The 12,141-nt window shown below is 40.4% G+C and overlaps 1 protein-coding gene across 1 annotated transcript in view; it reads left to right on the top strand.

The window, feature by feature from the left end:
• Positions 1-12,141, top strand: part of kif5ab (kinesin family member 5A, b) — a 61,825-nt gene that overhangs the window by 4,326 nt on the left and 45,358 nt on the right. The window contains exon 2 of the mRNA XM_069690945.1: positions 11,319-11,406. Within this exon, the coding sequence (XP_069547046.1) occupies positions 11,319-11,406 (88 nt within the window). The remainder of the gene's footprint in view (positions 1-11,318; positions 11,407-12,141) is intronic.

The raw sequence follows: 12,141 nt of genomic DNA, 5'->3' as shown, positions 1-12,141 counted from the left end.
GTCCACACTCCTGCTGCAGAGAACAGGATGGTAAAACAGATACAGCATTAAAGATCATGCTGTATAGTTGTGGTCAAAAGCAGATACCTTTTATTGCACATCCCTAAGTGAGACATCAAGGTTTCACAGCAGTTCCTTGAAACACTTTCAGACTATAGCCACAGTAGCAGTATGTCACATCTGCTACCTGTCTAACGCAAAAATGAATGTGCTTCTTATTAGTATTTTTTTTTTTTTTCTTCATCATTGTGGCCACCTGTAGAGCCATGCAGGGCTCTGTGTCTGTGTGACAGTCATAATTACTCGATCTGTACTGCCCTCAGGCACGGCCGTTGTGTGCGCTCCACGGTGGAGTGACACAGCTGTCCCCGGTATTTCACTGTCTGGAAAAATACGGCATCACAAGGGTCAGATTGTCCCGCCTGATCTTCTAGCAGGCAAATGCAGACTGCCACAGTGAATCACGCTTTCAGTTCTATGAATAAATAAAGGATCACGGCCGCCTCGCAGGTAGCAATATATGGAATTTTCTTTCTTGTTCTCCGGCGATGACATATAGATATCACATGGTAGTGCCATAGGAGCTGTCTACAGGCTGGATGTATTAATTATAGATTGTACTCATTTATGCATCATAGCAGTGGCAGTGTATGATGATAAGATATGAGTTAGGAGTCTGTATGAAAAAAAAAATCATTTCAGACCTGTACTATTCATGCCATGTTTTCTTTTTTGTTTGTTGTTGAATCGTCTTATTCTCGAGCCGCAAGAGTTTTAAGAGCCTCTCCAGTGCTCAAAAGGATAAACAGTGTCATTTACAATCCCTTTGTCCGAAATGAAAAAAGATTTTATGGTTGGTTTGGTTTCTGTTGTAAAAAAGCCTGGCGAGTATTTTTAGCTGCACACTTGGTCTGAGTTTAACTAAAGGGGGAAAAGGGAGGATGATATAACTTCTTACCACAGATTATTAGATCCCTCTCTATTTCTAAGTATTTTAAGTGAGCAATTGGAAAAATCTCCACAGTGGATTTACCCTGTTGTTTCTTTAAACTATAGGTCATTGTGTCTTTCCATGATTAGAGGCACATTTTAATGAGCCACTGCAAGGCCACACTCATTTATTTCTGGGCTGAAATACAGCAAATAAAAAATTGTCTCATCTACTCCATGTTTAAAACACTAATCATATGAAGTTTTTAACCTCGACACTGACCTCCCCGTCATCAGCACAGGGAGCAGTTTGATTCCTGTTTGTTGACAATGATAGATAGGTGTAATGCAATAAAGTATTGTTGAGCCCAGGTGAAATGTGCACATTAAATAACTATTGATTCTCTATTTTCTGCACACCATTTATAATTCTATGGATTATCCTTCCCTAGCTGCTGTTCCCTCGGCTGTTTACAAGTTTTCCATAGAGCCCCCAGCGGCTGCTCTATTCATAGCTGTGAAATACACCTTGTTTACATTTTGAGGAAGAATAGAGGATTAAGAATCTTGTATGGGTTCACAGAGTATATTGTGCACTTCAGCTCACAGTTGAGCTTTGCTGTTTCCAGAGGAAGGTATTTATTCAGTCCTAAATCTTTTTCAGAATTTTGTGAGAATAAATTAGGGTCGTACGGTGTCTACTGCAGAAAATAGGCATGTAATGTAGTTAGAAATTAACTGATTATTCATCCGTGGCCACTTAATTTCTAAAATGTCCGCGAGTCTGATTTCTGATAGGCTGCTGCTCTTCTCCTCTCCTCTTCCCCTTAGCAGAGAGCTGATTCTGTAATCTTCTCCTTTCCCTTTCTTGATTAGGTTCTTGAGGTAGAAAAATAGGGAGGGGGAAACAGCTGCTGTTGAAACAAACTGTTGACAGTACATATCGAGCGCCACGTAAAGTCATCAACCTGTTTCATACCTTTTGTTATTTATAGTTCCACTGGAGCTGTTTCTCTTCAAGGATATTTCTTTGCAATAACTGTCTGCAAACCAAACAGAATCATAAATGGAGGGCTAAAGGCTCCCCTGCTCTCCCACCTCTGTGCACACTTTAGTGCTCTAATTCCATCACTGTGGTGCACACACCCCGATCCAATTAGGCAGGGTAATGGGATTGCTGTGTAGGGTCAACATCTGCACTCATTTCTCCTGTTGGACACCAGCATCAGAGCAGCTCCCTCTTGGAATCAGACCTCTTCTTCTCCCTCTCTGTTGCTCTTTCTCCTCCTCAATACATGCTTCACTGTATTTTTCTCTGCCTAACTGTATTTCATGGTGCAATGATTCTGCTGCTCACTTTCTCATGACTCAGCAGCGGTTTTAGGGAAGATGTGATGAGAAGAAGCTCAGTCTCATCTGTCATCTCATTAATCTTGGTCAAAGCTTTGAGCAAGCTTTAATGGTGTCAAGGGGCAGAGTTTCTGTCATTCAGGAACCAGTATATTAAGGGATAAAGTAACTTTGGTGAAATTTACTTCGTTAAACTGCCTTGAAATGTGAGGATGTACAAAGTCAGATTGTTTTTCTTTCTTCAACAGAAAAATCAATATTCCAATCACTTCATGGCTAACTTCTCCTATTTCATAATGTTGAGGAACTAGACTATCTACCCCACACCAATAAGGACTGCTCGCTTGCCCTCTCATCTTTTCCTCAATATTAACATCATACTGACACCAATTTAGTCAGCAGCCAACCACACTCAACAGGATATTAGCTGCCAGTTCCTTCAGCTCATCTTCTTTTTTTGCTCAGTGTGCACGGGTGCCAGGGTTAGATAAGCTTGTGCCAGTTCGTCAACACTTTTCCTTCTCATTTCCTCTCCCTGTATGACTGAAGTGGGCTGTGACTACCAGGCTATTTAGCTCTGGGGAGTGTTAATGGACCATCCTCTTCTCATTAGCCACAGCCCTGCCCAGGATGCTGCCTGGTCCCCATGTCTGCCCTCTGTCTGTGGGCAGCGCATCGTAACTAACCACACATGCTCACACACGTGTTTGCACATCCCAAGACCTCGAGCAATTTGTGAAATATTAGCTTGATAATAAGGCAGCATGGAAATCCCAAGGAGAGGGGTGGAGCAACCCAGCTCTCTGCATGCTGCCTCGGACGTCTGTTTCCTTCAGTTAATCACAGTTCACTTTATCAAACTGACATTTGACAACACTGTCATAATCCAACATCACTGTTTTTTCTTTGCTTCCAGGGGAAGTCATGCTTCAAAGTGTATTTTCCCTTACTGTTTTTAAACGAGGTTAATCTAATTCACCCTGATTTTAGGATTTTATTCTCTACATAAAAGAGACTTTGAAAAACAGAAATTTCAGGCTTATTTTAATCTGTGCATGGCCAAGGATTGGTCCCAGATCAGACTTTAAAAAAACCTTTCACTCCAGGCAACAGCACCATGATGCTGTTTCTTTGTGGCTCCCAGTAGGTACTGTACATCGATAATCAACAACACAACAGTTTTTTTTCCTCTTTTCTTTTAACTCTCTTATCTCCCACAGTTGCTAATTAATTACATTTTATGCAAACTCTTAATACCATTTGCCTTTTTTTCTGGAGGCCTTTTTACCCAAATTAGCTCGCTGCATGGCTCTGTCATTAACTTTGACTGAATTACAGAGAAAATCCCTGGAACCATGTTGTTGATTTTTACAGCAAATTTAAATCACTTCTCAGTTATATTTCCTGGATTGCTTCATTTTCAACCATTCCCTTATAGCCTATAGCTGCGCTTAATAATTTCTGCCAGTGTACACAAGTTGATTTGAAATGTGTCCCTCTGTTGCTGCATTTCTACAGCCTCCTCCATTCTACCCTTTCATGGTCTAATTTAGTATTCATTCTGTGCCACATGTGGTCATTAACAGGGCTCGTACTAATGGTGCAACTCGTTGGCATAGATTGTGGATTACTGCATGTGTCTTCCTCTGGAACTTGGTGCTTTTAAAGATCAGTCACAGTGTCGAGACTCTGGATTCAGATTTAATTTGAACTGTGGACCACACAAAACCTACATTTTAAATTTGACAGAGTTAGAGATGTTGTATTTACAATTGGCTGCATTATCATTACATTGGAGCATTACTAGGCACCTAAATTCAGTCAATACTGTTGGCTCACGGGTTTCTGCACTAATTAAATTACTAGTGGAGAAGGCTCAATGGTTTAGCTGTAGGTTTCTTTCTCAACGTGGCTTCAAGTTGAGAAGTGCATTCGTGCTGTTTTTGTGTAGGAAGTTTTCCCCTCACAATTGGTACACCATGTCCCTTTTTTCACAAGATAAATATGTGAAAATCTGATGAACTGTTTGTTCTCCAAGTGTTAGTATGTGCCAATTGAATTACGTTACACATTCTGAGCTATATTTGACACAATGCTTTTTTTTAAGGTCTAGGCCTGCTGCCTAAAAAACAATATTTCTTTGGTATTAAATGCTAAACGCCTTTGGCTTTTCCCCCTGTGTGCTGAAGCAATGCAGACAGAGACAAAGCTGCTGTCAGGAGTAATCTTGTATCCTATGGGAATTCATTTTGACTGCATTTACTTATATGCAAGTTGAGCTGAAAGCAGGTGGCTGTTAGCTGAAAGGGCGATAACGGCCGCGAGGCCACAAGACCTTTGATATTTCCTTTGACGTCAAATCTCCCTTTGAAAGGGGGGACAGTTAACGGCTGGGCTCTCAGACTGTCTGAGGTGATTGAAGTTCTTTGTCCCAGGCTGAGGTCATTGATCCCAATTCATGTTGGACAACTTATTTCTTCCTCAACGTTTATTTCTGTTTTTTGTGGGACTTCTAATTCTATAACATAAATGAATGGAAAGTGTGTGGAGGCTAGGAGCCCAATCAAATGTGACATTGCAGACAAGAACTGGAACAGTCGAAGTGTCACATAAATGATGAAGCATCCTCATCATATCTGACGAGTGTTTTTTCTTTTCTACCTGCCTCTCTTTCAGTCTCTTTTATTCTCTCAATCTCTTTGCAATCTGTATTTCCAGTCTTTTTGAACAAATTTCTTTCTGCGCTTTGCTGTTAGAGGATGCTCTGGGCTCTCCTTTGTGTGTGCTTCAGCTCCTCTCAACACAAAGGGAATCTAAAATCTAGAGCCAGTCAGCTTTAAAGATCAAAACAAAATGATTCAATCGGCTCATTAAACTCCAAAAATAAAATTAACACGCTTTTCTCATTCAACTGTTTACAGGCAGAATTTTTCAGGTGTTACTTTCACGTTTTTTTAAACAGGTATATGCAAACTTAGAAATCAAAATGAATCACCATAATAATTTAGGCTTTTGGTTCTATCACAAGAAGGAATTTGTCATTGGTCGTTTTTTTTTATTTTTTAAATGTAAATGTTCTCTGCTGTTTAAAGACTTATAGTTAGATATTTGGGGATATTTTCTCTTTCTTGCAGAGAGTTAAGAGATTTATGTCCATATACTAGCGGTGGTTAGCTTAACACAGCTTTGCTTAGTTTAGCAACAAAGAAACAAGGTACAACAGCAGCTGAAAAAGTAACATATACTATCTTTGAATAATCAACAAAGAAACCAAAGAAGGCTGTATGCAGTTATGTACAGTACTGTCGTCAACAATGAGTCTTGTTGTCACCATGAGCTATAGAATTGGGTGTGCCTCCGACACATTTAGATATGTATCAAAGAAGCATGCAGGCACAGTCTAGCTGTAGAGGCTGTTTCGATTCCTTAATTTATCATTTTCTAGACGTACTCAGACGAGGATAAAATATTTGCTGAAATATTTTATGATGTATGTGTGTATTTTTCTGGCTGTTTCCTTTGTTCATCTGTCATGGTTTGCAGTCTTACGCTCAGTTACTCTGTCTCACTCTCCTCAAATTGTTGTCGATGTGGCTTCAAATGTCTGTTTTTCTCATTCTACATTTGTCCATCGGGAAGCTGCTGTTCCTATTTTCTGGTCTGAATCTCAATGAACGAAGCCCGATCTCTCCTTCCCTCTGTTCTCCACTCCTCTGTCTCCTGTCTCCCTCACTCATCCTGATAAATTATGCAGAGTATTTCACTTTGAGGGGGACTAATTGCTCTACTTCCACGTGTGGATCATTTATAAACAACTTGACTCAGGAAAATAAGGGGAATTATTGGATGAGTGTTAATGTAATGTTGGGTGGTAAACCATGGTTCCCTAAGCTGGTGATTTAAAATCGCTACAAAATTTTCTGTAATAAGTACAAGATAGCTTCAAGACAACTTGAAAATAAACCACCACCCCTGGTTCTTAGCATTCAGACTTCACCACTGTATATCCGAGGCACAGAGCTGCTTTACCCTCGAGGCACTGTGCCAGTCGACTCTACTTAGACTTGTCAGCAGAGTGAATTAAGAAATACAGTAGTGTTTGGTAATATTGTGTGACTGTAGCTTTTACAGTTGTGAGCGGTTTTCTGTTGTCGAGAGAACCACTAATGATGCTGTTATCTGGGGCTCGAAGCCTGATTAGCTTGATGGATGGAGCAGACATTGGCAGCCTGAACTCCTCTATTCTGTCAGTCTCGCTGCGCTTGTATGTGCATTTTTGCGTTTGAGGAGAGAGAGGGGAGAGCTGATGAGTTTGTGAGGAAGACTGATACAGAAACGGACAGAGACCAAGGCACACACACAGACTCTGATCAGGAAAAATAAGACCCCTCCTCCTCTGCCTCTGCCCCCCCAGTCGAGCGTACATGCCAACACCAAAACGCCGCAAACAAGCCATGACGCAAAAGTTGAGCAGCCGTCCGCCGGACTGTCAGCCCACCAATGTGTAGGAGGACCACATGCCAGATCTTGTTATCATGCCACCTCTTTGAAATATTTATTGTCTCGTGGTTAGTGGGAGGGACACGTAAGTGTGAAACTTAAAGGGGAGGAAGGTTATAACAAGAATGAGACCTGAACAGGAGCTAAATTTGCACGCGTGTGCCAGTGTTGGGAAGCATTGTTCCCTCGCAGCAAGTATTGGCAGCCACCAAATATGAATCATATGCAGAGGGTGTTGTTTTCTGTTAGCCTTTTCTTGCAGAAAGTGTTGCTGTATCTTTGAAACTGTCACCACCCAGAAAAGTAAAGGCTCTGGTCAGTTGATCAGACGTCTAAGACAGTTTGCTGGCAAATGACCTTCTGTGGCTGGATGAGTAATACATGCTGTCAGTCAGAAAGGTGGATGCAGAATGAAGTAATTACAGAATTGAAAAGCCTCTGAGGGAAGTGAATGTTAGGCAAGGCTCAATTAAGCATGCGACTTTGACATGTGACAGTACTGTTTGCAGCCTGTGTCCTATCAACGGTCATCGTTGGTTGCTTCACGAAACACGACTGATTTGTTGTTACTGTGGCCAAGATCTTTCCTTAACCTTAACCTTACCTTCTTCCTGCTTTCCTGGCTTGTTGCTACGTTTCTTGTTGCATCACTACTACCAATTACCAACATGGAATAGTATAGAACTGGCGCAAAAAACACAACTAAAGATCGTTTTAACACCCATCAACTATTAAATGCTTTTGTTGTTTTCCATATGAGGACTGACTGAATATATTCTGGTGGTCACGTGACACCTGCTCTAAAAGGACACTCATGTTCTCTGAAACGTCATGCTCATCTTGCACACCCCTGACAAAAAAACGTGCTCGTTGGCTTTGAAGACTTGTGGGACAACTTGCCGTTTGCAGATGAGCGGGTATAAAAATGATATCCATGTGAGACCCCTGCCACACCCTTTCATTTGTAACTCTTCTCTCAGCCTCTCCTTTTTGTTGCTGTTTGTTCTGATTATATGTCTTTATTTTTTCTACTTTTTTCCCTCCTCTCTGGTTTTTGTCTTGTACTCAGTCTTGTAATTAATCGGCTACTCTTTATCCACCGCCAGATGATTCTCACAGATTCTGTTTTTAACTGCAGTTTTTAACTCTCTCCGTCTCGTTCTCTTGGTGTCTTGGTCTATTTCTCTCTCTACTTGCCTGCAACCCACTCCTTTTTTTTTTCTTTCTCCTATCTGGCAGACAGCAAGACTGCAGGCTGGACAGGCTATGTGGGTGTTTGACATGGCACACAAAGCTGAGGTCCACGAATAATGTCTGTATGGACAAACATAATTGGAAATATTATTTGCACACATCCGCGTACACAAACACAAACACAGACACTTGCACACTCACACATGTGCAGACTTTGCCTCCCATTCCAGCCTTCTACATCAGTGTCCACTCATAATTGAAAAGACATCTGTTAAATTATACAAACAGACAAACAAGCCAATGTGTCTATACCTGGCTCGACCAACAGGCCTGACAGAGAGATGGACATGCTGACAGAGAGCTTACAGAATGTCTAGTGCATCTATTATCATATTTATGCAGCACAGGAGCAGATTAGCGCTCTCACAGTGGAGCCAGCAGAACAAATGATTGGCAAAGGGCTGTTTTTCATCCAGCTTATATAACTGACTCATTTTATTCCCCCCAATGAAGACCACATCCTGATTCCTCACTCTAGCCCTCTCTCCCTTTTTTTTTTTTTTAGAATGGTTTGCATGTGCTGTGCAGCATTATGAATGGCTCATTGGCAACAGAGTCGTTCCTAATCACTTCTGATGGGGAGCTTGTTTGTACCTGCAGCTGTGATTACAGCACTTGACAACAACAGCTAAACAGTTCATCTTATTAAGAATTAGAATAGAAATACATGAAATTGCAGCATGGATATTTTGCCAAACCGTCTCCACACATTATTTTATGCAAATATAGAGCTGTAAAGTGCCTGACATTGTGGAAATGCTCCCAATCAGTGTCTTTTACACTGCAGTAGTATACTGACCAATTTTCAGCTGCAGTTCTTGGGCGTGGCTCAAATTGAATTGTTTTCTTCCTTAGTGCAGCAGAATTTCTTTATAAAACAGGTTGTCAAAAACACTGAGTGGTGAGCGAAAAATATGTTGACTCTCTTGGCAGATCAAAATAACAAGTCTCATCTCATCTATATATATCTGATTAGCACATGGTATATTTGTCTTCCTTGGAAGTGATTTTACTGTTTCATTGTATACACTGGTGAGTGAACTGCAATACCAGCAGCATGTTAAACCATGGCAACAATAAAAGGGATTGCAAACTACTGTATAAAAAAAGCACCTATTCTATTCTATTATTGTTATGTATCAGGTGAATAAAAATAAAATGCTGAACTCACTATCAAGCTTTTCGACAAGTCTAACGAAACACGTACAACAAAAGAGTCGCAAACTATTTTTTCAAACATTGAGTTAAGAATACAGAAATGTGTCCTCTTTGTAAAACCAGAATGGAGGTAAAGATCTAAATAGCAGTCACAACACTATGATTAGTTAAATCTAAATGGAGAGATAGCCCCAGCAAATTTAGATATAGCATATTTCCCCCAACTTCCCTAACTGCTTCCTCAACCATAAAAAAAACCCTCAATTTTGACGCTAAATCTCAGTGAGTTGACTCATAATTTAGGCAGCGCCTCAAGGAAATTATCAAGAAAAAAAAATCTGTGCTCAAGGAGCCCCAAGTCTAACCAGCAGAGCAAAGCAGGAGCCAACCGAGTGAATAGACATATACATGTAAATACTAGGTCATTTGTTCTGAAAGAACACATTCTGTTTGTAAACATTGTTGGTATAAATAAGATTTTTAAACTTAAATTTATTTTAAAGAGCTTGAATCTTTTGTTTCCCTGGTTGTGTAGTTTATTTAAGATTTACGTCTTCATTATTCATTGTCATTATAATTCATTATTGATTATATAAACATTAAAATATTTAACTGTGACAAATTTGTACTTTCTACAATGGTGGAAATTCCTGTGCACAAACAGACAGATAAATACAAAGCAGTGAAATTGAATGGGAAAACACACGCAACACATGTGTTTAAGAGTTGAAAAGGAACATGATAGATTATGAGTCAAACTACAAAAGCCTCCATTCTTCCAGCCTGGATCAGAACTTATTATTCATCCCCCTGATAAATTTGTATTCTTGGGGATTTTTTGTTGAGCCTGTTGTTGACTGCGTCATTCAGAAGGTTGAGAAGCAGCAGGGCCTATAAGGTTCAGGGGATTATTAGTGTATTTTATCCAAGACTGCTAATGCAGTCATAATCACGGTTTAAACCATCCTCCCAGGTTGGATGCCTTTCATACAAAGGACAGAAACACATGTACTGACTAAAATGTAATTTTCTTTAGAGTAGGTTATGTAACAGGAGAAGGCATAAGCATTGCAATTGGCGAGTGTGTAATGACCAATCAAATATGGTAATTTTAAACTGGTGCATAGTGTGCGGCAGCCTGTTAAGCAGCTTTCATTGACTTTCTGTTTTTTCCAATTTTTTTCCCATTTTAATCCTTCATTTTTTTTCTCCGATAATTTCCCTGCCAAATCAGACATGTTTGTTTAATCTTAATAATAATAGCAATAATAATGTGTTATACCATAACCAAACTGACAATTAAAATGACCTTTAGTTGCAGCCCTACTTTAAATTATAAAAATAAATAAAAATCACCCCTCCCACAAAATAAATAAATAAAGGTTTGTCATGCAAGAAATACTAAACATTAAGCATAGCCAAATCAAATGGAGACAACTTGGTTTGTTAAGGTCAGAAAACCTCCAAAGATGTTGTGTGTTTGGCCAGATAGACTGCAGTCTTTGTCACACTGGTTTCAGGTCATCTGCTCTCCTCCGCCCTCTCGGTATTTCCACTCCTCTGCTCTACTCCTCCACTCCATTTCCTCGCTCAACTCCATCACGTCACTCTTCAAGTCCTTGAATGCTGCCTATAATGGTTTCACCTCAGATGTGATTTCTCTTTCTCTCTCTGTAGGGGTCGAACAACTTTTTGCCCAAAGCTCCAGGCTGCCCTGTGCTTATTTAAACACCCACTTCATCTGAAAAGCACAAAATACATACAGCATGAATACAGTGCAGCTCAAAAGAAGACAGATGGGCCTCTTAATGTGATATAAGCACTGCTATTCAGATCTAACACGCATATCGACACAGTGTCCATAAAGCATGCTCACTGTGCGTAAAGGACATATTGATGTGGCATCTCTTTATAGGTGCAATATAGGTTAACATAATGCTTTCGTGATAAACATGATGTGTAAAGTCTCCCTTTTCTCCCACACCCACCTTCGCGCTCTGCATCACAAACTTTTCAGGGTGTATCTTAGAGCAAGTCACAGGGGAGAAAGAGGTGTTGACAATAATCTAAAGAACTCTCTAAACTGTCTGTGTCATAGATGACTGTGTTTGTGTTGGCCTTCACAGGGGAGGACGTACGTGTTTGACCAGGTGTTCCCCACGAACACCGCACAAGAACAGGTCTACAACACATGTGCCAAACAGATTGTCAAAGGTGAGTCACATGCATGGTTTGCCTCGTTTCTCCAAGATGCTTGAGTGAAAGCTGAGGGAGAAATTAGCATATCCCCCATTGTCGTGATCTCCATGTTGTCAGTTTACACTTTGTTCACTGGTGCATGCAGCAGCACTTTAGAAGGAAACCAATTTCCATGACATGATGCAGACACACAACCTACAGGTATGAGCATTAAAATGGTCACATTAACAACATGCACGCTGATCATGGGACAATAGGACAGGTATCACTGGATGGTCCTAGATCAAACGAAACCAATAACCTCAAGTCCTGGATTTTTTTTTATTTTCCCCTGCTTCCGTCTGCATCTCTCTTTACGTGTCTAATCTTTTTTCCCCCTGTTAGAGTCTCGTTTTTCTTCCACCTTCAAAGGGAATGCGGAAATCCAGTGAATAAATCTTAGATGGAGCATGAAAAAGATTGATTTGGCAGGCAAGATTACTTATAGAGTGTGAGATTACCATGTAGGCTGAGGAAATAAGAAATACAAAAGCCAAGATGAATTGCAATTACAATTGGTTGAAAAAAATTCAAGGTATGGATTTGGCAGAATGAAGGAGCGCCATAAGAAGTGAGATTTGAAATGTGTCTGGGGAAATGGATAACAGAGAGGGCAGGAAAGTTGGATTGGAGCCAAATATCCACGTTAACACACTCAATGGTCTTTCTGCCTGCCGCCTTCTTTGCCCTTGTCACTGCCTTTTCTCTCAC

Source organism: Brachyistius frenatus, unplaced genomic scaffold (genome assembly GCF_029030835.1).
Source record: "Brachyistius frenatus isolate BFR_SWC_R1_liver_20210118 unplaced genomic scaffold, ASM2903083v1 Contig_10, whole genome shotgun sequence".
Taxonomy (NCBI): domain Eukaryota; kingdom Metazoa; phylum Chordata; class Actinopteri; family Embiotocidae; genus Brachyistius; species Brachyistius frenatus.
Note: the sequence above shows the minus strand (reverse complement) of the source record. Positions and strands in the feature narration are given on the sequence as shown.